Below are 24,823 nucleotides of genomic sequence, written 5' to 3'. Positions count from 1 at the left end.
AAGGCCATGGAGCTGGTTCACAAATGTGGACTTGTCACCACCGCAAACCAAGTCAAAATTGTTGCAATATTAGTTTCAATTCAGTATGCATACAATAAATGCAACTCACCTATCATCCTCATAAATGGAAAATTACAGAAAATGAAGAAGCATGTAATTTTGACGCGGGCGGAAGTAACCCTAGGTTTACAAGCAATAAACCTAAAACAAAGATTCTGGAGTCCACCAGAGATAAAAGAGAAAACTCTCAATTTTGATTGATAATATGATAAAAGATAGTTCTGCAGCCGTTTAAGGTTGCTTATATATGGGAAAAGAAACCCTAGGGCGACTAACAATGAAACCCTAAAGCCCACGGATTAAAACAAAACAAATCCAAAATAAACTAGAAAACCTAAAATAAAAAGAATGTAAAACTAACCTAAAAATATTAAATCACGAATCGGATAATTAAGACGATACATTTTGGCCTAAATCTGATAGGGCTCACTAAAGTGAGTCTTGAAGATCTCGTCCTTCCCATTCTGGAAAGGTATCATGCGTTTCAAACGGACATTCTGGCCAAAAGTTAGTCAAATCTGATTCAAAATCAAAACTTGACTTTTCGCACGAGAAACCCGAAAAGTCCAAAACCAAATCTTCTTGAATATTCCAGCGGCTAGTAACTTGATTACGCGTGAGTTACCTATTTTCCAATCACTATTCTTGATTCTACACCGCTTCTTTACTTTTATGGTTTTTCGGCTAAACTGGGTCAATTCTCGTCCTACATCAAATTTACTGATCAGTGTCTAGTACTCATCTTTAGTTACACTAAAATTCTTATATCAACTCCATAACTAAGTGATTTTTTTTTTCAACCTCCGCGGAGGAATTTATTCAAAATAAATAAGTAGAAAAACAAAGAGGGGGGCCAAACCAAACTTCTTCAGAAAACAACGTCTAGCGTATACGGAAATTGGGAAGACCCAAGTAATCTCTATTGCAGGAATCAAAAATAAAAGGTGGTGCATTGTCCCACCAAACTAGACCATTTGAAGAACAACCAAAATTGGCAAGTGTGTCTGCAACTTGGTTAGCTTCTCTGAAAACGTGCGAGGAACGAAATTCCATTTGAGCTATTTGATGCAAACAATTACCCCATGCAACTTAAAGACGCCAAGGCACCAAATCAGGAGAGTGAAGGAAACTAAGAACAAGAGATGAATCAGCCTCTAACCAGATATGCTTCCAATCTCTAATCCAAGCTAAATCAATTGCTTTGATAACTGCCATAACCTCTGCATCCATCAAACTTGGTGATTTCAGAAGTCAGAACATTTCACCATCTCAATTTGCCAAAAGTCTTTAGAGCATTCATGTTGTAGGGGACCTTGCTTATATATCCTTCTTAGGCTTCCAATATATATATCAACTACAAGTCTTATCTCCATAATGAAAACCTAAATATTGTTAATGTCATTATATACCTATTAATTAGTATTTACGTATTATGTCATTATAAAGGTGGTTCTGCAATTGACATTGTATTCTATGCCAAAGATTACTTCTTTGTATGCTATTCAAGTGTAGCCTTATTGAGGATTTGGGTGTGCATTTCATGGAGCAACCTTCTCCACAAGTTATCAACCTCCTTCTGGATATTTGTGTATCTCATATGAGATATGTAGTTTTTCAAACCTTTCGGCCCTTTGAATCCCCATCCATCTAAAAAAAAAAAAAAAAAAAGTTTACTTCTTTGTATGCTTTCATTTACAGAAAAAACCTTGAATTGCTCATTTGCTCCTTGTATGACTCCTGCATCTAGAACATGATGGGACATGCACTAGCACATTGTAGGTGCATTTTGCTTAAACTCCTTCCTGGGATCATTGTTTTATGTATGAGCACAAGTCTAGAATCTGCAACACTACCAAGTTCTGGAATTGAATTGGATCGCTTGGCACTGCTAGACTTTAAGGAAAGAATCACTGAAGATCCTCTCCATATCATCAGCTCGTGGAATGATTCCATTGATTTTTGCAGTTGGGCAGGCTTCACATGCAACAACTCCACCAAAAGAGTCGTGAGTTTGAATCTGGAAGATAGAAAATTGGCGGGTTCCATAACACCTTCTTCTATAGGAAATCTTCTTATCTTACTGGAATCAACCTCATAAAAAACAATTTTCATGGTGAAATTCCTCAAGAAATTAATGGGTCGTCTTCTACGGCTGCAACTGCTTCATCTGTCTCTCAATTCCTTCAGTGGGAAATTTCCATCTAATATATCTCACTGCACACAACTAAGAGTGCTCAATGTTATTTCCAATGAGCTTACTGGGTCGATCCCGGATCAACTTGGTTCATTATTGAAGTTAACTCATCTATGGCTTCAGGGTAACCATCTTCCTGGAAAAATCCCAGAGTGGATAGGAAACTTTTCATCTTTGTATAGTATAGCTCTTGGCGACAATAATTTACAGGGAAGGATACCCAATCAGCTCGGGCGCCTAACAAGCCTGGGAAACTTCCTAGTTTCGAGCAATAATCTGTCTGGTATGGTCCATTCTTCAATTTATAATATTTCTTCCATACACATTTTCAGTGTTACTGACAACCAGCTGCGTGGAGAGCTGCCGCAAAACGCTGGCATTACTCTTCCTAATTTGGAGGTATTTGCCGGCGGTGTCAACAAATTCACAGGAACTATTCCAGCATCATTGTCAAATGCTTCTAGACTTCGGCTTCTTGATTTTGCTGAAAATGGTCTCACTGGTAAACTCCCTGCTGAAAGTCTTGGAAGGTTGAAATGGTTAAGTAGAGTGAACTTTGATGACAATTCACTGGAAAGTGGGAAAGCTGGTGACCTTACTTCTCTCAGTTTCCTTGCTAACTGTACTAATCTTGAGGTGTTGAGTTTTAGCCGTATTCATCTTGGAGGTGAATTGCCAGAATCCATAGCCAACCTATCAACCAAACTGAGGATATTTACAATGGGAGGAAATCTGATATATGGACCCCTCCCTACTAGCATTGGAAATCTGGTAAACTTGACAAATCTTGGAATGGAACAAAACCACATTGGTGGTAGTCTCCCTGATGTGATCGGGAAGCTTTACACGTTAGAGGGACTGTATTTGAATCTGAACATATTTTCAGGGCCAATCCCATACTCCATGGGGAACTTGACTTTGGTGACAAGGCTCTTCATGGAGGGAAATAGGTTTGAGGGAAGCATACCTCCAAGTCTCGGAAACTGCCAAAATCTTTTGATACTCACCCTTTCTAGTAACAAGTTAGATGGTACCATACCTAAAGAGGTACTAGGACTTTCATCCCTCTCAATTTCTTTGAGCATGCATGTCTCAAAATTCTTTGAGTGGTTCCCTACCCGATGAAGTGGGTGCTTTAGTAAATCTTGCTGAGCTAGATGTATCAGGAAACAAGTAATCATGTGAGATCCCCATTACCCTTGGCAGTTGTACTAGCTTGGTTAGCCTGCATTTGGAAGGTAATGAATTCAAAGGACATATTCCTCAATCTCTGGAAAAGTTAAGAGGCTTGGATCAGATGGATATTTCTCGGAATAACTCATCTGGACAGATTCCAGAATTTTTAGGCAAGCTTGGAGCTCTCAGGTATTTCAATCTTTCTCAAAATGAGTTTGAAGGTGAATTGCCTAAAGAAGGAATCTTTCTAATCGTAAGTGGAGTCTCAGTTCTTGGAAATGATAAGCTCTGTGGTGGCATCCCAGAATTACTTCTACCTCCATGTTCCAGCAGAAAGCCTCATTCATCTCGAGGACTACTTACCCCAAAAGTAATAATCCCTTTAACTAGTGCAATTGCATTAATAATTGCTCTTTCCTGCTTGCTTGCTGCGGTTTCAATGATGAAAAAGCCGAGAGATGGACCTTTGACTTCATCTTCTCATAATGATTCATATCCAAGTATCTCTTACTTGGAACTTGTTCAGTCAACTAATGGGTTTTCTGTGGACAATCTGATTGGTTCGGGAAGTTTTGGTTCTGTATACAAAGGATTACTGAGTAGTAATGGAATGGTAGTTGCTGTTAAGGTATTAAACCTTCAACAACACGGAGCTTCAAAGAGTTTCATTGATGAATGCAGAGCTCTAAGAAGTATAAGGTACCGCAATCTTCTCAAGATCATAACTACCTGCTCAAGCACTGAAAATCAGGGTAACGACTTCAAAAGTCTAGTTTTCAATTTCATGGAAAATGGAAGTCTAGATCCTTGGCTGCACCCTAGAGAAAATGATAGATCTCAAAGTAAGAGATTGAGCCTTATCCAAAGGCTCAATATTGCCATTGATGTTGCTTGCGCATTAGATTATCTACATGACCATTGTGCAACATCTATTGTTCATTGTGATCTAAAGCCAAGCAACGTCCTTCTCGATGAGGATATGGTAGCCCATGTTGGTGACTTCGGTTTAGCAAGCTTCCTCTTCGAAGCATCGGATAATCATTCCAAAAGTCAGACCATGTCAGCTGGGCTAAAGGGTTCCATAGGCTACATTCCTCCAGGTATAAGTTTTATAATTTTTCTTTTTTCCTATTCCTAATTGCTTATTGATCACAAAGATAACTACCTCTACATTGCTGGAAGCGAAGTAGCAGCAAAATCCAAGCGAAGTAGTTGCTATTTGACTATGACATCTTAATGTGTGTTTTAAATCGCAGAATATGGCATGGGATGTCAAGTTTCCATTCTGGGAGATATCTATAGCTATGGGATTCTATTGCTAGAAATGTTCACAGGGAAAAGGCCAACGGACGAAATGTTCAAAGATGGTCTAAGCATTCACTAGTTCACAGCCATGGCTTTCCCTGACCGTGTCATGGACATAGTTGACACTTCATTGCTCCTGGAAACAGATGAGGATAAGGATAATGACGATGATGACAAATACAGCAATGATATACAAGAAAGGCCAATAGTCGGGTATCAAGATATAGGCCTAGTCAAAGCAAGAAGATTGGAGGAATGCTTGGTTTCAATGATGCAGATCGGTCTCTCATGCTCCACAATATCACCAAGTGAGCGCATTCTCATGAATGTGGTTGTGAACAAGATGACTGCAATTAGAGATTCCTATCTCAAATCGACCAAGGCCAAGTTTGTCACCTAATCTCATTGCATACCCTAACTCTTGAGATTGAAGTGTGGGTGTAAGAGCATCTCCAACAGTATCACTTAATTTTTAGTTAAATTTAGCTAAAATTATGAAATATAGCTATTGATTTAACAATGTTACTCCAGCAGTAATAGCTATTTATAAGTGATATGCTACATTTTATCAAATCATAAATTGACATGTGGACAAAAGAGGAGAGAGAAATATAGCTTTTGCTTTAGCTATTCCTCATTGTCTAGCTAAATATAGCTAGCTATTTTAGCTAAAGTTAAATTTAACTTAGCTATAGCTAGTCTGTTGAAGTTGAATTTTGTTTCGAAAATTGTTATATATAGCTAAAAATTGAATTTAGCTACTCTGTTGGAGATGTTTTAATAAAGATATTATTTATACAAATTATGTTTCATGATGTAAGATTGAATTCAGCACTATTTAGTGTAATAAAAAAGTCGAAACAAAATTTGTATCAGTATATGGTAGAGCAATGCAACCAAAATGTATTGTAGCGTCTTTTGAATAAAATTGTCACTTTTGATAATAGGAATATAGCTACTTGTAATCTTCACAAGCAACAAAGCAATAAAAACAATAAGAGACCAGTGTACCTTATATGAGAGATGCATGAAGATTGAAACCTGGGTATCAACGAGTACAGGCCCTTCAATGGAAACCCTGCGTAGACGACAAAAACACAAAAAAGCTATAGAATGGGGTTTTTGTACTTTTGTACTCTGTAGCAGGGTCAAAGCGTCGCCGTTTGGACCTGATCAAGAAAAGGAAAAGGCACGCTAAAACGACACTGTAGTATAGCAGTAATAGAGTAAAAGCAAGCTTTCTTTCGTATCAGAAAGGTCAAAGAAAGCTTAAAGGGGCTCAGATTTCATCCCGGAAAAGTGGAAACAGAGGGTGCCGTCGGCAATTTGGTAAGGTAAAGCCAGAAACTTTTACCTTTAGCTTTGGGAAAGTTTCAAACTTTCCATTGCCTATTCTTCACTCTCTCTTAAAAAGTAGGTGTTCGTGTTGGGTTTTCCAAGAACATGAGAATTGCCACTGGGTCGTGTATAGGCAATTTCCATGCATGTTTCTATTATAGGTTGTTGGGTTTGTGGTTTTGACTCTCATAAATCTTATGAATTGGTGTGGGTTTCGTTTTCCATCAGGGGAGCTGGTTCACTTTTAGTTTGTCATGTATATTTTCTATTTTATCGACTCTGAAGCTATTTTAATCTATTCTATCTTTGTCTTTTATGAAGCTTTTTTTTTTGGACGTGAAAAGACATTCATTAAAGCCCAGAGGGCGAAAGAACAGACTAGACCCAACATACAAGGTTTCAAGCTTTCATAGTCAAAAGCCCATACTATTCAAGCTAACTAAGAAGACACAAGAAAAGCTACAGAAAGAACAACAACAACGATAAAAGAGAACGAAGGCCAGCAGTAGTCTACGGTCTCCCCCCAGCCATTGACGCCGGCGGAGGACAAGGTAATCCATCGCGTGAGAGAACATGGACCAGGGAAGACGGCGGCCTGTCAATCCAGACATCCGGGCACGTCTTCCTCACACTAAGCGACGCAATATGGTGGGCTGCGCAGTTTGCTTTTCTGGAAATCCACGACCATGAGAATAGCCTGCATGGGGGAGGAGCTGCTCGAATTCGACCAGAATCGATACCGTTGATGTCTTTTACTAGCTCTTGGCAGTCCGATTCGATCTGTATAGGGAGATGAGTGTACTTCTGGGCAAGAGAGAGGGCAAGGATGGCAGCTTTTCCTTCAGCTTCAATTGCCGAATTTGACCGGCAATGATGAGATGCACCATCAACAAGAACTCCATTATCATTTCGCACAACAACACCGAGCTGCATCGAAGTTGATTTTGATGCCACCCAATGGTGGCTTTGTCCAAGTGGTTTTTGGATCATTGGGGTTGTGGTTTATGTTATGGGGATGAATTTGTGAATTGTGGGTTATTTGTGGTGGGTTTTGATTGTGGAGATGCAAGTGGGTTTGATGTGGATTGGCAAGATCAGAATTGGGATTAGCAGCAGTGAGGTTATTGGTTTGGGTTGTTTGGGAGAGGTGGGATGAAGCTTGGTTTGGGTCTTTTATGAAGCTCTACCTGCCAATAAGAGTGTGTTAAGTCGTGCTGGTGTTACATGTGTTCATACACTTGCAGCTATTTTATGACTTTTATTTTGACATGTCTTATGCTTATATCTCATATCTCACTTATTCATGATTCACAACAGCTTGTGCGGATGGAGTGGTCAGGGTATTCAAGTTGGATGATGCTTCGAGTAAAAGTTTCAAGTATGAATGTCAAGTACCTTGATGCATGACCAGTTATGCTCATGCTTTTTGGTGCTTTTCATTAATCAAATTATCAAGCATTCTCGACAGATTTCTGAAAATAAATACGCTTCTTTGTACATGTACGGTGGAGTGGAAAAACCCAAAATTTCTAATGAATACAGTCAGCCATCCAAGGTTCGTCTCCTAGAAATGAAGTGGGAACAGCACAAAATTCATGATAAATTAGGTATTCTCACCTTATTTTGGGACCACTGCAAGTTATGGCACTGCTGATGGGAGTGCAATTAGTGCTTCTTGTTCTGAAGGTAGAGTCTCAACTTTTTATCGGGCATTATATACTGCATACATGATTTTTATTCAACATGATTCTAACTTGAGGTTACTTGACAACATTCAAATATGTCAATGGAATTTCTATTCTGTTATGTAATGTCCTAATAGATGGTTTAATTGTCAGAGTCATTTCATGTCCTCTTGTGGTTCTAATTATTTTTGTTTCACATTAGGTACTGAAATCATAATTTGGCATGGTAAAACTGGCAAGAACTTGGGGCATGTTGACACAAATCAGTTGAAAAACAACATGGCTGCTATATCACCAAATGGACGTTTCATTGCTGCAGCAGCTTTAACTGCAGTTGTGAAGGTATTGTTGCTTCTGCAATAGAATACTCCACTATTGCTAACCATCCATTGTCCATTGTGATCTAAAGCCAAGCAATGTTCTTCTTGATGAAGATATGGTAGATCAAGTTGGTGACTTTGGTTTAGCAAGCTTCCTCTTGGAAGCATCGGATGATCCCTCCGAGATTCAAACTTTCAAAGCATATCAGTTGGACTAAAGGGTTCCATAGGCTACATTCCTCCAGGTATGACATCTTATGATCCTCATTTTCTTTTTCCATTATTAACGACTTGTTGATAAAAAATTATTAACAACCTCTTGATTAGTAACCCTCTTTATCCTGGAAGATAAGATAATATTCTTTGCCTATTTACGATTCTGATTGAGATTTGAAATATAATATCTAAATTACAATGAAAATTTAACTATGAGTTTCTTATGAATGTATTGAATGGCAGAGTATAGCATGGGAGCCAAAGTTTTCATACTAGGAGATATTTATAGCTATGGGATACTGTTGCTAGAAATGTTCACAGGGAGAAGACCTACCGATGACGTGTTCAAAGATGGTCCAAGCATTCACCATTGTACAGCTATGGCTTTGCCTGACCATGTTATGGACGTCGTTGACCCTTCGTTGCTCAGAGAAAGAGATGAAGAGAATGATGATGGTGGCAGAGGCAGAAACGATGTCCAAGAAAGATCAATAAGACGTCAGAAATCTGACCTAGTCAAACGAAGAGGAGAGGAGTGCTTGGTTTCAGTTAGGACGGATATTTATGGATGTCAATGTCACCAAGAGAACGGATATTTATGGATGTCAATGTCAACAAAATGAAGGCTATTAGAGTCCTATCTCAAAGGAGGAAGAAGGAGGGAGCTAAAATATATATGGCCACCTTCGTTACTGAATCTCATTATATGTATGTATGTATGTATGGACACACACACACACCATGTATTTATATGCAGCAGGAAATTATCTAAATACGGATACTGGCTGTATCAAAGTATGTGATATCATGTAATATTAATTGAATGCAGCATTTTATGTGCCAAAATAAGAGAACAATGTGTCTTCTTCATCCTGGTTGACTTCACCGCAAACAAATGCATAACATTCTCTTTTCATTCAAAAGCTAACTACTACTTCTTGACGGTGCTCTCAGGCCATTTTCTATACGTATAAATAGATAAAAAAGTTTTATCAATATATGAATTGTCGCTTTGGATTGAAGAAAAGAGCAAGAATTAGTGTAGTACGTTATGAACAAATGCAATTGACAAGTAAGATTTACTGGTTAACAATTAACAGAACAAATGCTTAACAAAAATGCATATCTGGCACACCTATCAAAAATACAATACGTTTTCATTTGCTTGGTGTAGTGCATCAGTGGCATTCCACAATGCTATTTGAATATCCAATTCAATAGCTTGAACAAAATAGAATGCAAGAGAGCCAGTAATTCGAAACTTAACAATACTAGTGCTTAACAATTCATAACAAGTGTAGAAGAGTATGAGATTATGAAGGATTTCTTAATACCCCTTCCCGAGCCCCTCAATTCTCATCCCAGAGTGGTGCTTAATGACAAGGAATACTAAGTGCCGACTTCAAACCCTGTCAACAATTGTGCCTAGACGTCAGATGCGATAACTGTCACCGTCTTGAAAATTTGTAGTTCTGCTTTCTAGAATCAACTTCAATAATGTAAATCTTAAGCTTGAAATTCTTGAGTGTTGACTATGAAAGTAGCAGTTGGGCACCTTGATATGAAATCTGAGAGGAAAAAAGGCATCCTTGCCAGGTTTGTAACCAAAACCAATGACTTGAAGTTGCAAGGTTCATTGTTTATGTTTTCCGAGTACTTGTACGAACAGTGTCTTTAGGATGGACTCTATCTCATTGGATTCATGAATGTATATATTTGTAGGGAAAGAAAAAAAAAATCAAGAAAAACAGAACAAAGTTTATATCAGCAATCAAAACTTATATCAATTTAAACATTCAAAACTTATCACAACAGAATAAATTTGAAAAAGCAAGTTTCTTAACAGAAATAGAGGCCAGGTTTTATAGGAGTCATTGAGAAATAAATTCAAATGCAAACGCTAATAACTAATTCCGTATTCTAGATTGTAACAATCCCTTGTTGAATGGGAGGGTTAAACTAGGGTTGTCAATTCCGACACGACTCGAAACCCGTACGAAATAAAGCAGGTTCAACCCGCACGATTAAAAAGCGGGTCGACCATGGGTCAACCCACCATGACCCATTTAATAAATGGGTCGGCCACGGGTCAACCCGCCAACACGAAGTGAACCCGTATAACCCGAATATGTTATACTTCTTCTTGAAATTTTAGACGTCTGGAGTATTTGATCATAGGATTAGACAATTTGAAATATTTTTCTTTACAATTATTGGATTTAATTATTTATATTCTTCATCTTGTGGAGTTTTTTGCGAATTTAATCAATTTATGCATTTTTTTAGTTAAATGGGTTGCATTGTTAACCCTTAAATGAGTCATTTTGTATAACACGTAAACGGGTTGGAAACGGGTAACCCGTTTAATAAATAAGTTGGGTTTTGGTTTAAATTTTTGACACGATTATTAAATGGGTTGGGTTTGGGTTTGGATTTGTCTTTTGCGACACGACAAATACCTTGACCCGACACGAACCCAACCCAACACGACCCATTGACAGCCCTAGGTTAAACTATCAATCTATCATTCCACTTCATAACACGAGCCCTTGATTAACAGATACATTTTCAGATCACATTCAACTATTAAAAAAAAAAAAAAAAAAACAATCTGGTCGTTCGCTTTTTCTCCTTCAGCCGCGCCTTATGTGCCTTTGGCTCCTTGCGCTACTCCTTTGGCGCCTTGTCACCTTAGCAGCAAAACACACTCATTTTCATGGACACCTCAAGCCTTTTAAGCCTCAGGCTAACCTTTTAAATCATTGTTCCCAACCAAATCTTTATAATTTCCACACTGAAATAAAAGCAGATTCTACATCGTTCATTCAGTACCATCCATCTATAGACCTTGTTGTCATCTCCAAGTAGTTACTACGTCATTATAACGGTGGTCCTGCAATTTACATTTTGGCATAACATTACTTCATTTGTATATATACTTTCAATATATACGTAACCTGAAATTTTCATTTGCTCCTTGTGTGAAATCTGCAATTAGAATATGATGGGGCATTCACTATCAAATTGTAGGTGGTTTTTGCACAAATTCCTTCCTGTGTTCATTGTTTTATGCATGAGCACAGGTCTAGAATCTGCAACACTACCAAGTTTTGGAAATGAATCTGATCATCTGGCACTGCTAGACTTCAAGAAAAGAATCACTGAAGATCCTCTCCATATCATGAGCTCATGGAATGAATCCATGCATTTCTGCAGTTGGATAGGTGTCACATGCAACAACTCCACCAGAAGAGTCGTGACTTTGAACTTGCAAGCTCAAAAGTTGGCTGGCTCCATACCACCTTCTATAGGGAATCTTACTCATCTCACTGGAATCAACTTGATAAACAACAACTTTTATGGTGGAATTCCTCAGGAAATGGGTCGTCTCTTGCGCCTGCAATATCTCAACATGTCTCAAAACTCCTTCGGTGGGAAAATTCCAACTAATATATCTCACTGTACGCAGCTGACAATGATTGATGTTTTTTCCAATAAACTCATTGGGTCAATTCCCGACCAACTCAGTTCATTGTTGAAATTAACTGTGTTATGGATTGGTCGGAACAATCTCACTGGAACCATCCCACGTTGGATTGGGAACTTTTCTTCTTTGTTTGCACTTTCTCTTGGTGAAAACAACTTGCAAGGAAGCATACCTAATGAGCTAGGGCGTCTAACTGCTTTGCAGAGATTCATACTTACCTCAAATAATCTTTCTGGTATGATTCCTTCTTCGATATATAACATTTCCTCCATATGTTATTTCACTGTTACTCAGAATCAACTGCATGGGGAGCTCCCACAAAACATTGGCATTACTCTTCCTAATCTGGAGGTATTTGCCGGCGGTGTCAACAAATTCACAGGAACTGTTCCACCATCATTGTCAAATGCTTCTAGACTTCGGATTCTTGATTTTGCTCAAAATGGTCTCACTGGTAAACTCCCTGCTGAAAATCTTGGAAGGTTGATATGGTTAATTAGACTGAACTTTGACATAAACAGACTGGGAAGTGGTAAAGCTGGTGGCCTAAATTTTCTCAATTTCCTGACTAATTGTACTAGTCTTGAGGTGTTGGGTCTTAGCCGCAATCACCTTGGAGGAGAATTACCAGCATCCATAGCCAACCTTTCTACCCAGCTAAAAATTCTTACTCTGGGGGAAAATTTGATACATGGAAGCCTCCCTACTGGCATTGGAAATCTGGCAAACTTGACACTTCTGGGAATAGAAGGTAACCACATATCCGGTAGTCTCCCTGATGCAATCGGGAAGCTTCACAAGTTAGAAGGACTGGAATTGAATCTGAACAGATTTTCAGGGCCAATCCCATCCTCCCTAGGTAACTTGACTTCAGTGACAAGGCTCTTCATGGATGGGAATAGGTTTCAGGGAAGCATACCTCCAAGTCTTGGGAACTGCCAAAATCTATTGATACTGAACCTTTCTAGTAACAATCTAAATGGCACAATACCTAGAGAGGTAGTGGCGATTAAATCCCTTTCGATTTCTTTGACAATGTCTAACAACTCTTTGACTGGTTCACTACCATCTGAAGTGGGTGGTTTGGTAAATCTCGCAGAGCTAGACATATCAGGAAACAAATTATCGGGTGAAATCCCCGAAACCCTTGGCAGTTGTATTAGTTTGGAACGCCTGCTTTTGAAAGGTAATGAATTCAGTGGACATATTCCTCAGTCTATGGAAAAGCTGAGAGGCTTGGAAGAGTTGGATATTTCACACAATAACTTATCTGGCCAGGTTCCTGAATTTGTAGGCAAGTTTCGAGCTCTCAAGTATCTCAATCTTTCTCACAATGATTTTGAGGGTGAATTGCCTAAAGAAGGAATCTTTTCAAATGCAACTGGTATCTCAGTGCTCGGAAATGATAAGCTCTGTGGTGGAATTCCAGAATTAGTTCTACCTGCATGTTCTAGCAGAAAGCCTCATTCATTGCGAGGACTACTTGCCCCAAAAGTGCTAATCCCTTTAACTAGTGCAATTACTTTAATAATTGCTCTTTCCTGCTTAGTTGCTGCACGTTCACTGATGAAAAAGTCGAGAGATGGAGTTTTGACTTCATCTTCTCATACTGATTCATATCCAAGTATCTCTTACTCGGAACTTTTTTGGTCAACTAACGGGTTTTCTGTGGACAATCTGATTGCTTCAGGAAGTTTTGGTTCTGTATACAAAGGATTACTGAGTAGTAATGGAATGGTAGTTGCTGTTAAGGTATTAAACCTTCAACAACAAGGAGCTTCAAAGAGTTTCATTGATGAATGCAAAGCTCTAAGAAGTATAAGGCACCGCAATCTTCTCAAGATCATAACAGCTTGCTCAAGCACCGATAATCAGGGTAACGACTTCAGAAGTCTGGTTTTCAATTTCATGGAAAATGGAAGTCTAGATCCTTGGCTGCACCCTAGAGAAGATGACGGATCTCAAAGTAAGAGATTGAGCCTTATCCAAAGGCTTAATATTGCCATTGATGTTGCTTGCGCATTGGATTATCTACATGACCATTGTGAAACATCCATTGTTCATTGTGATCTAAAGCCAAGCAACGTCCTTCTCGATGAGGATATGGTAGCCCATGTTGGTGACTTTGGTTTAGCAAGCTTCCTCTTCGAAGCATCAGATAATCATTCCAAAAGTCGGACCATGTCAGCTGGGCTAAAGGGTTCCGTAGGCTACGTTCCTCCAGGTATAAGTTTTATAATTTTTTTTTTCTATTCCTAATAGCTTATTGATCACAAAGATAACTGCCTCTATATTGCTGGAAGCGAAGTAGCAGCAAAATCCAAGCAAAGTAGTTGATATTTGACTATGACATCCTAATGTGTGTTTTAAATGGCAGAATATGGCATGGGATGTCAAGTTTCCATTCTGGGAGATATCTATAGCTATGGGATTCTATTGCTAGAAATGTTCACAGGGAAAAGGCCAACGGACGAAATGTTCAAAGATGGTCTAAGCATTCACCAGTTCACGGCCATGGCTTTCCCTGACCGTATCATGGACATAGTTGACACTTCATTGCTCCTGGAGACAGATGAGGATAATGATGGTGATGATGACAAATACAGCAATGACATACAAGAAAGAAGATTGGAAGAATGCTTGATTTCAGTGATGCAGATTGGTCTCTCATGCTCCACAGTATCACCAAGTGAGCGCATTCTGATGAATGTGGTTGTGAACAAGATGACTGCAATTAGAGATTCCTATCTCAAATTGACCAAACACAAGTTTGTCACCTAATCTCATTGCATACCCTCAAGTCTTGAGATTAAAGTGTGTGTGTGTGTGTTTGTCTGTGTGTATAAAGATATTACTTATACAAATTATGCTTCATGATGTAAGATTGAATTCAGCACTATATGGTGTAATCAAAAAGTAGAAACAAAATTTGTATCAGTAAATGGTAGACCAATGCAATCAAAATGTACTGTAGCGTCGTTTGAATTAAATTGTCACTTTTGAATTTTGATAATAGGAATATAGCTGCTTGTAATCTTCACATGCAACAAAGCAATAAAAACAATAAGAGCCTATTGTACCTTATGAATATGAGAGATGCATGAAGATTGAAACCTGGGCATCAACAAGTAAAGGCCCTTTGTTAGGATCAGTCCCTATTTCCTCTAGGATTTCACTGTTTTAGCCCACTAGCTTGTATTGGGTTTAGCCCATCTAAATGACCCGTTTTGTTCTAGCTTGATTAGCTGGCAGCAGTGTTCAGATCATAACATTTTTGTAAACCTTTATATGTTATCATGGGAACTCTGTGAGGGGCAGGAATGAAATGAAGTATTTTTAGATTTCTTGTCTTTCTCTTGTTTTTTGGTTGTCTGACTCTACCAACTGGTATCAAAGCATGGTTCGAACCGTGCAAGCCTCTGTACCCTCCTCCTCCCCTGTGTCCTCCGCCTTTGTACCACCACCTCCCCCTCCACCAATTACCAACATAGCATCTGCATCTCATCAACCCACTGATGAATTTGAACCTCTACAAAGAGCAGAATTTCACAACTCATTAGCTCTTCTGCAAGAAGAGTTTCACCTATCTCTTGACTCAATCAACCATAACCATACCTCTTTTCAAAATCACATCACTGCACAAATGGCAGCTTTGCAAAGCACGGTGGTGCGCGCCCTCACAGGACAACCACTACCTATCCATTCTTCCACCACATCACCTCCAATTTCAGCTCCATCAATTGCCATTCCTCCACCACCTCGTACACCGGCCAACATCCCTCCTATTACGTTTGGTTCCATTTCAACTCCGACCATGGAATGGCCTACTCAATTTTCATCCCTCATTCCTCCAGTTTCTGCAAATCAAGGATCTCCCCCTCATACCCCACCACCATTTCCATCTGCCCCCCCACACTACTCAACCATTACATCATTCCCACAACCCACTTTACCGCCAAACACTACCATCACACCATCCCTTCCAGATTTCCACATTCCATTATCTACTACATACACAGCTCCCCGCACCCACACCCACAACACTTATCAATATGATCCCCAATTTTTCAGACCACCAAAGATCGACTTACCTCGATTTACGGGTGACGATGCTGTGGGTTGGATTTCGATGGCAGAAAGGTATTTGAGAACCCAACGAATACCTCCCTCTGAAAAGGTAACCATTGCTGCTTCACACTTCGGGCCCGATGCTTGTTTTTGGATGAATTCATTTGAACAAAGACATCCATTCGTCACGTGGGAGCAATTTGTGCCAGCTTTCTTAGCCCATTTTGGCGCTGGTGCGACTCATGACTTCAAGATAGCCCTTTCACACCTACAACAGACCTCCACGGTGGAGCTCTTCATCACCGCCTTCACTAAGCTATCCTGCAGAGCACCGGATTGGAATGATAACCAACTCCTCCCCATGTTTTTGGGCGGCCTCAAACCGGCACTCCGCCACGATGTAATGGCCTTCAATCCACTCACAGTCACAGAGGCCCAACGCCTGGCAAGGTGCTATGAAGCTAAGATGTCCGACCACAACTCGATCCCCGACCTCCGTCCATCCCGAGTTTTCCGGCCAAATAATTGGTCCCAGTCATCTCGCTACAGTTCCGCACCATACCCAACCAACAACTTCCTGCCTTCACGTGCCCACAATACCCTGTCCTCACCTACTCCCACTAACACTTTCACACCACCCACCACACACCTCAACAAACCAACACCAAATCGTACTCACCGTATCTTGTCAACCTCGGAACAACGCGAAAGAAGAGCCAAAGGACTATGCTTCAACTGTGATGAACAGTACACCCCCACCCATTCCTGCAAACAGCCCTTCCTAGCCATATTGGAGGCACCTAACACCACTGACGACTCCTCTGATACACCAGAATTTCAGGATTGCACACCCACCCTAGATGATCCAATCCCAGAAACAGAGGTCACTTACCCACTACATGCCATCACCCATACTGCAATTGGGGAGATGATGCGACTTGCAGGATCCATTCAAGGTACCGCAATCAACGTGTTTATCGATTGTGGGTCAGCCAGCAACTTTCTTCATCCTGCTATTGCTCACCAACTCCAATTAAAGATATCGAGCGCCGTCGGGATCCATTTCTATTCGGCTTCCGGCGAACGGTTACAACCTTCGGGCATCGTTCACAATGTCAAGGTTTCAATGCAAAACTATTCATTCACCGGCTCGTTTCTTCTCTTACCAGTTCCAGGGTGCGACCTGGTGTTGGGCGCTCAATGGCTTAACACGTTGGGCCTTATAGCATGGCACTTTCAAGAAAAAATCATGGGCTTCTTCACTGATGGGCATTTTCATGTGCTCAAGGGCATCACCAAGCATCACCAATCAACCCAAACCCATGACATCTTTGCCCTCATTCCATCTACAAAATGGGACTCCACGGCCCAAACTCTCAAACCAACAGTTCCACCCCAATCTGAACCGATTCCACCTCCCATTCAATCACTACTAGACTCATTCTCTGACCTGTTCTCCCAACCAATGACCTTACCACCAGTTCGAACCATTGACCATTGCATCAACCTACTTCCTAATACAACTCCGATCAATGTTCGACCCTATCGTTACCCCCATTCACAAAAGGCCGAACTTGAGAAGCAAGTAACCGAAATGTTGTCTAGTGGGTTGATCCGCCCAAGCTCTAGCCCTTTTTCATCCCCGGTTCTTTTGGTCAAAAAGAAGGAAGGCACATGGAGATTTTGTGTGGATTACCGCTCCCTCAATGCAGCAACGGTCAAGGATCGTTTCCCCATTCCCGTTGTCGATGAGCTATTAGACGAGTTACATGGTGCGAATTTTTTTACTAAACTCGATCTACGATCCGGCTACCATCAAGTAAGAATGGCCGAGAAAGATATCTCCAAAACAGCATTTCGAACACATGAAGGTCATTTCGAATTTGTAGTGATGCCGTTTGGGCTTACAAATGCACCCTCCACATTCCAAGCTTTAATGAATCAAGTCTTCAAGCCATTATTACGCAAGAGTGTGTTGGTTTTTTTCGACGACATCTTGGTTTATAGCAACGACTTGCAGTCTCATGTGATGCACCTTGAAGAAGTCTTTGCTTTGCTTAGAACACATCACCTACGGCTCAAACTAACCAAGTGCAGATTTGCTACAGCCCAAGTAGATTACTTGGGCCATGTGATTTCATCTGAGGGAGTTGCTGTCGACCCAACTAAAGTACAAGCCATCCAGGCCTGGCCCAAACCAACAACCCTTAAAGGGATGAGAGGGTTCCTCGGGATCACCGGCTACTACCGCCGTTTTATTCAGAATTACGGCATCACCGCAAAACCACTTACAGAGATGCTCCGAGCAGACAATTTCAAATGGACAATGGCTTCTGAAACCGCCTTCGAAGAGCTCAAACGTGCTTTAATGACAGCTCCAGTCTTGGCCTTGCCGGATTTTTCAATTCCTTTCATCGTGGAAACAGATGCTTGTGGATTGGGTATCGGCGCCGTCCTCTCGCAACGGAAACATCCGATTGCTTTCATCAGTAAGTCCCTATCTCCTCGCAACCAATTGTTATCTGTCTATGATAAAGAGATGCTTGCAGTCATGCACGCAATTGATAAGTGGCGCCCCTACCTCTTGGGTCACCAGTTCAACATCATCACCGATCACCAAACACTCAAGCACCTCTTGGACCAGCGAATCTCAACCCCTTCTCAACATAAATGGCTGGCCAAACTCATGGGTTATCAATACACAATCGAGTACAGACCTGGAAAGTTGAATACGGTACCCGATTTGCTATCCCGGCGCCATGAAATGTGTGCAATTCAGGCCATATCCGCACCGGTTTTTGATGGGTTGACGCACATAGCTCAAGTTTGTCTTCGTGACCCAGAAGCTCAAGCAATCATCACTCAACTTCAACAGAACAATTCCAGCAAAAAGGGATTTACTTTGCACAACAACCATCTGTTGTATAAAGGCAAGTTCTTTGTTCCTTCTTCCTCTGATTGGCGCACTAGATTGCTGTATGAATTCCATTCTTCCCTCTAAGCGGGACACTTGGGTTATTTACGCACATATCATCGGCTTTCTCGCAATTTTGCGTGGCCCGGTATGCGCAAAGCTATCAAATTGTTCATTGCAGAGTGTGATCAGTGTCAAAGACAGAAGTATGAGACCATCAACCCTCCGGGCTTGTTACAGCCACTCCCCATCCCGGTTAACAATTGGCTCGATATCTCGATGGATTTCGTAGATGGGTTGCCACTTTCACAAGGCTCTAATGCGGTACTGGTTGTAGTTGATCGTTTATCCAAATACGGTCACTTCATTCCGGTATCTCATCCTTACACCGCCACTCAAATTGCGGAAATCTTTGTGAAAGAGGTATTTAGGCTTCATGGCATGCCTAAATCAATTGTTAGTGATCGAGACCCGGTTTTTATTAGCCATTTTTGGGAGGCATTCTTCAAATTGCAAGGCACCACCTTATGTCGAAGCTCTGCCTATCATCCACAATCGGATGGTCAGACCGAAGTAGTGAACCGTTCTCTTGAACATTACTTACGCTGCTTCGCCACCGATAAACCTGCATCTTGGAGCTCTTTGATTCATTGGGCGGAGTGGTGGTACAACTCCACATATCACTCCACCATCAAGATGACACCATTTCAAGCGGTCTACGGAACTCCTCCTCCTACTGTTTCGGTCTATCTTCCAGGGTCTACCTCAGTAAATGCAGTGGATTGTGCTCTCAAGAACCGTGATGCTCTTCTGCAATTACTCAAATTGCATATGCATCAAGCCCAGAATCGTATGAAACAGCATTCAGATCGCAACCGTACTGAAAGGGAATTCAACGTTGGTGAATGGGTGTTCTTAAAGCTGCATCCGTATAGGCAACGTTCATTGATCAAGCATCCTTCCCATAAACTCAAGCCCCGTTACTACGACCCCTTTGCAATCCAAGCAAGAATCGGTAAAGTGGCTTACCGATTATCCCTCCCTACTTCTTGCCGTATACATCCGGTCTTCCATGTTTCTCTTCTCAAAAAGCGAGTGGGTGAGGGAACTCCGCTTACAACAACGCTGCCTGCATTTGATGACCAGGGTGAGCTGCTGTGGCGCCCTGAGCGTGTATTGGACATGGCTGTGGTAAAGAAAAAGAAGCGAAACGTCACTCAATGGCTCATCCAATGGAACGGACTACCAGCTGCAGACGCCACTTGGGAGGATGCTCACAACATCAAAGCTCGCTTTCCAGCATTTGGCGCCTGAGGTCAGGCTCCCTCTCAAGGGGGGAAGAGTTGTTAGGATCAGTCCCTATTTCCTCTAGGATTTCACTGTTTTAGCCCACTAGCTTGTATTGGGTTTAGCCCATCTAAATGACCCGTTTTGTTCTAGCTTGATTAGCTGGCAGCAGTGTTCAGATCATAACATTTTTGTAAACCTTTATATGTTATCATGGGAACTCTGTGAGGGGCAGGAATGAAATGAAGTATTTTTAGATTTCTTGTCTTTCTCTTGTTTTTTGGTTGTCTGACTCTACCACCCTTCCACGGAAACCCCGAGTAGACGACAAAAACACAAAAAAGCTATAGAATGGGGTTTTTGTACTTTTGTACAGGGCCAAACGTCGCCGTTTGGACCTGATCCGGAAAAGTAAAAAAAGGCCCGCTAAAACGACACCGTAGAATAGCAGTATTAGAGTAAAAGCACGCACGCTTTCTTTACTCTTGATCAGAAAGGTCAAAGAAAGCTTAAAGGGGCTCAGATTTCATCCCGGAAAAGTGGAAACAGAGGGTGCCGTCGGCAATTTAGTAAGGTAAAGCCGGCAACTTTTACCTTTAGGTTTGGGAAAGTTTCAAACTTTACATTGCTATTTTGTTTTTCTTATAGTTGGGTTCTTTCTTTTTACTGCTATGCATTACTGGAATTTTTAAGGCATTGCTATTTGGTTTTTGTTTTTGTTTTGTGCTGTGTTTTTTCTATTTTTGGCTGCGATTGTTTGAGAACATGTTCAATGATATGCTTGTTCAAACTCTTCGGTAAATCCTACCCAAGAAAAGAATAAATAAAGGGTTCTTATCTCTAGAGTCTAGATGAAGTTTATTGTAGTGGAGGCTTGGGTAGCTCAAGTGATCTCCTTTTAAACCGAAATTTACAGTAGTAACTATTTATTCAAAATCACAGGCATGAAACTCAGTTACAACCATATCTACATATTCAAACAAAATATGCTAGGAGCTTCCAAATCTTTATCTGTGTGGAAACAACCATACACCTGATTTGGTTAGGTCATAGGTTAGCTGCTGCATCGGCTTTAGTCCACTCCAGATCCAATAAGAGTGTCTCTGACTAACTGTAACTCCTTAACAACATGACTGATATCCATTCTCCCTCTAGGTGATTCCACTGAACAAGCAACTCCAATTCTGAGTATTGCAATTAGGCACTCTTGATTTAGGTCATTTTTTCTCTGCCCCACAATGCATTTCTCTTCACTAGTCAAGTGATCGTCTTTTCCTTCCCCTCCTTCTACAAACAATGGTTCTGAAACTTCTGATATGTGTTCAGGCAATGCATTCTTAACAAAATTATGGAGCTGCAGTCCGTCTTTAAACATGTCATCAGTGGGCTTCTTCCCTGTGAACATTTCTAACAAGAGTATCCCAAAGCTGTACACATCGCCGTAAGTTGTGACCTTGCTTCCCATGCCATACTCTACATGTTTGTAGCTTTGATTATTTCAAGTGAACAACTTACAAATCTATAAAATGTATTTGGCTCTTTCCTGTGATTAGTTCAATTGCATCGTAAACATATTTCTAAACTTTCGTGTAGAATGCAAGTTGCTAACAAAATTTGAATAGAATTGAAACATATTAGAGTAGAGCTCTATACCTGGTGCAGCATAGCCAACAGTTCCCTTCAGTCCTACTGAGCTGGTTTGATTGATAGGAGATCTACTTGAAGCTTCTGGAATGAACCTGGCCAACCCAAAATCACCCACATGTGCAGTCATATTATTGTCGAGTAGGATATTGCTTGGCTTCAGATCACAGTGAACGATCTGATCTTCACAATGGTGATGAAGATAATCCAGAGCTGAGGCCACATCAATGGCAATGTTCAATCTTTGTTGAAGACTAAGGATCCTCAAGTCACCATTTAAGTCATCAGCTTCTGAAAGTGGATGTAGCCAACTCTCCAGACTCCCATTTGGCATATACTCATAGACAAGAGCTTTAAACTCATTACCTTGAAAATCAACGCTTGAGCAGGCAGTTAAGACTTTCACAAGATTCCGGTGCCGAATACTTCTCAAGGCTTCAAATTCAGCTGAGAAGCTTTTTAGAGCATCTGGTTGATGTAAGTAGAGTACCTTTACTGCCACAACTACTTCATCAAGAATCCCTTTGTAGACAGAACCAAAGCTACCAGAACCAATTAGGTTGGCAGGAGAAAATCCTCCGGTAGCTTGAAGGAGAGTTTCATAGGATATCTTCAAATGCAATTCCTTAGTTGGTGAAGCTTCTGTAGAGGGTGGTGTTTTGGCCTTCCTTAACCGATAAATAACTAGAAGAGACATGATCAAAACTAACCCCAAAAGTCCAGAAAGCAATAAGATCATGAATTTCAGTCCTTGAGACATCTTTCTTTTCTTTGGCTTAGTAGCAGTGCAAACCGGCAATTGAAATTCAGGTATGCCTCCACAAAGCTTTCCATTTCCTGCTATTGAAGTGACAGTTGCATATTTGAAAACTCCTCCTGTTGGCACTTGACCCTCAAAATTGTTAAAGGAAAGATTTAAGTTCACAAGGGAAATAAGTTGAAAAAATTCAGGAATTTGGCCAGATAAGTTGTTATGTGAAAGATCCAAGTCTTGAAGACCTCTCAAGGATCTAAAAGATGAAGGAATGGTTCCTTCAAAAAAGTTACCTTCCAAGTGAAGGTGTTCTAAGGATACACAACTAGCAAGGCTACTGGGAATTTCTCCTGACAATATATTCTCAGAAAGATCCAAGTTCCCTAGATTTTTCAAGTCTCCAACTTTTGAGGGCAAGGAACCAGTCAATCGGTTTTGAGAAAGGTTTAGGGAAATGGTCAGAGAAGAAAGGCTCATAACTTTTTCTGGTATGATTCCATTGAGATAATTCTGAGAAAGGTCTAGCTCTTGCAAGTTTGAAAGGTTCCCAAAACTTGAAGGAATAGGACCTGTGAAATGATTGTTTTGAAGATAGAGAGCATACAATTGACTCATATTGGCTATGGATGATGGAATTTGGCCAGAAAACTCATTTGCAGATAAATCTAATCGCCGCAGCATCCAGAGGTTACCAATAATGGCAGGAATCCCGCCACTGAAATTGTTCTTCTCCATCATCAGTTCTGTCAGATTAACAAGGTTCTCAAATATTCCAGTAGGGAAGCTTCCAGATAACTGGTTTCTTCCCAGTCTCAGTGACACAAGTTGGTTTGAGAAGTTGGACATGGAATCTGGCTACACCCCTCCAAATTGGTTATCGCTTAAATCAAGAATTTGTAAGTTCCTGCATTTGCTCAAAGAGTTAAAGAAACTCAAGTCATTTGCTTGTACTGTGCCCAAGGAATTTGAAGCAAGAATCAGCCACCATAAACTAGTTAAGCCTCCAAAATCATTTGCAACTTCTCCAGTGAAATTGCTCCCATTGACATCGAATTCAGGAAGAGTTGTCGCATTGGACAGTGATGCTGGTAAGGTTCCAGTGAAGAGATTGTGACCCAAATTTAAGACTAGCAAGTTAGGAAGAGTGAAACCCAAGTCTGAAGGCAAGTTCCCCTCTAGTTGATTGTATGGTAAACTAAGCCTTGTAAGAGAAGAAAGGTTGTAAACTGAGGATGGGACCATACCAGAAAATTGATTAACCCCAAATCCAAGGAATTCCAAATTCTTCAAGCAGCCCAGTGACTCTGGTATCTTTCCCTCCAAGTTGTTAACTGCCAGAGACAGAGATCTAACTGAGGAAAGTTTGCCTACAGAACTTGGAAGCAGTCCACTGAGGCTGTTGTAGTGAAGTTGAACTCTCTCTAGCTTTTGCAATGAGCCTAATTCAAATGGGATTTTCCCAATCAACTTGTTGAAGCCTAAACGAAGCCAAATTAGACTAGAACAATTGGAGAGATTTGGTGGGATTTCCCCAGAAAATGAATTGTTGGAGAGGCTAAGGTATTTGAGCCTGAATAAATGGCCAATTTCTTGTGGGAGACTACTGTGGAAATTGTTGAGTTCAAGGTTGAGGCCAGAAAGGAAAGTGAGGTTTCCTATATGGGGAGAGAGTGAGCCGGTTAACTGATATGAGCTCAAGTTCAAGGTCATGACTCTTTGGTGACGAAGACCGCAAGTCACACCTGTCCAGTTGCAGAAATGGAGAGTCATTCCATGAGCTCAAAATGCTATTTGGGTCTTTGATGATCTGAGCTTTAATGGCAAGTAAGGCTAGCCTATCGGTCTGATTGGATTTGGGAATGGTGGTGGCTGCAGAAGTAGAATATGGTGAAGGCAACAAGGTGATGATGAACAAAGATGGGATGAGCAGATTAAAGAAAAGTGAGAAATGTGGTGTGGAAGTCTTACATGGAAGAAAAAGGGCCATTGAAACTTGCTGGTTGCCTGGTTCTGACTGCTGAGAAGCCAAGTGATGGAGAAAAAGGAGACTTTTTATTAACATTTAAGAGGCATGGGCAATGTTTGAATCTTTGACTTGGAGGGAATCAAAATCTCCTTAGATAAGAGTTTTGCCTTTTGGATAGGTAGTGCAAGTTGGTCTTTATTTTGGTGACAAATTTGTCATGTCAGGACTCAAAAGCCATGTTAAGCTCAGTACTGATTTACTTGCTTAGTCATCAGTCACCTTCCTTGTATAAACCATGCAAAATTTTGTGTTTTAATATGGACCATATATGCTTTCCCAAGTGTGAAAGCGCACACAATGATTCAATGAGCATTGACCAGAATGGTGGGCTATATTATGAAGTTTCCTA

At 40.7% G+C, this 24,823-nt stretch overlaps 3 protein-coding genes, 1 long non-coding RNA gene and 2 pseudogenes across 4 annotated transcripts; 5 read left to right on the top strand and 1 right to left on the bottom strand.

Annotated features, from left to right (window-relative positions):
- Positions 1–2,194: 2,194 nt before the first annotated feature.
- Positions 2,195–3,379, top strand: LOC133722781 (probable LRR receptor-like serine/threonine-protein kinase At3g47570). Its single transcript, XM_062149651.1, has one exon. It carries the CDS (start codon positions 2,195–2,197, stop codon positions 3,377–3,379), a length of 1,185 nt encoding a protein of 394 aa, XP_062005635.1.
- A 170-nt stretch (positions 3,380–3,549) lies between these two features.
- Positions 3,550–5,448, top strand: LOC133722013 (probable LRR receptor-like serine/threonine-protein kinase At3g47570; annotated as a pseudogene).
- Positions 5,449–6,427: 979 nt separating this feature from the next.
- Positions 6,428–9,164, top strand: LOC133721308 (uncharacterized). The gene is made up of 4 exons (XR_009852156.1): positions 6,428–7,759; positions 7,961–8,100; positions 8,193–8,323; positions 8,538–9,164. It is a non-coding gene; the product is annotated as an uncharacterized LOC133721308 (long non-coding RNA).
- Positions 9,165–11,234: 2,070 nt separating this feature from the next.
- On the top strand, positions 11,235–14,784 carry LOC133722490 (putative receptor-like protein kinase At3g47110). Its single transcript, XM_062149376.1, has 2 exons — positions 11,235–14,005; positions 14,159–14,784. Exons 1-2 carry the CDS (start codon positions 11,296–11,298, stop codon positions 14,560–14,562), a joined length of 3,114 nt encoding a protein of 1,037 aa, XP_062005360.1. The 5' UTR covers positions 11,235–11,295; the 3' UTR covers positions 14,563–14,784.
- On the top strand, positions 14,770–18,850 carry LOC133722489 (uncharacterized). The gene has a single exon (XM_062149375.1). It carries the CDS (start codon positions 15,179–15,181, stop codon positions 18,848–18,850), a length of 3,672 nt encoding a protein of 1,223 aa, XP_062005359.1. The 5' UTR covers positions 14,770–15,178.
- A 2,032-nt stretch (positions 18,851–20,882) lies between these two features.
- Positions 20,883–24,435, bottom strand: LOC133722780 (probable LRR receptor-like serine/threonine-protein kinase At3g47570; annotated as a pseudogene).
- Between the last annotated feature and the right edge of the window lie 388 nt (positions 24,436–24,823).

This window comes from Rosa rugosa, chromosome 7 (genome assembly GCF_958449725.1).
Source record: "Rosa rugosa chromosome 7, drRosRugo1.1, whole genome shotgun sequence".
Lineage (NCBI taxonomy): Eukaryota > Viridiplantae > Streptophyta > Magnoliopsida > Rosales > Rosaceae > Rosa > Rosa rugosa.
This window is presented reverse-complemented; position numbering and strand designations above follow the sequence as displayed.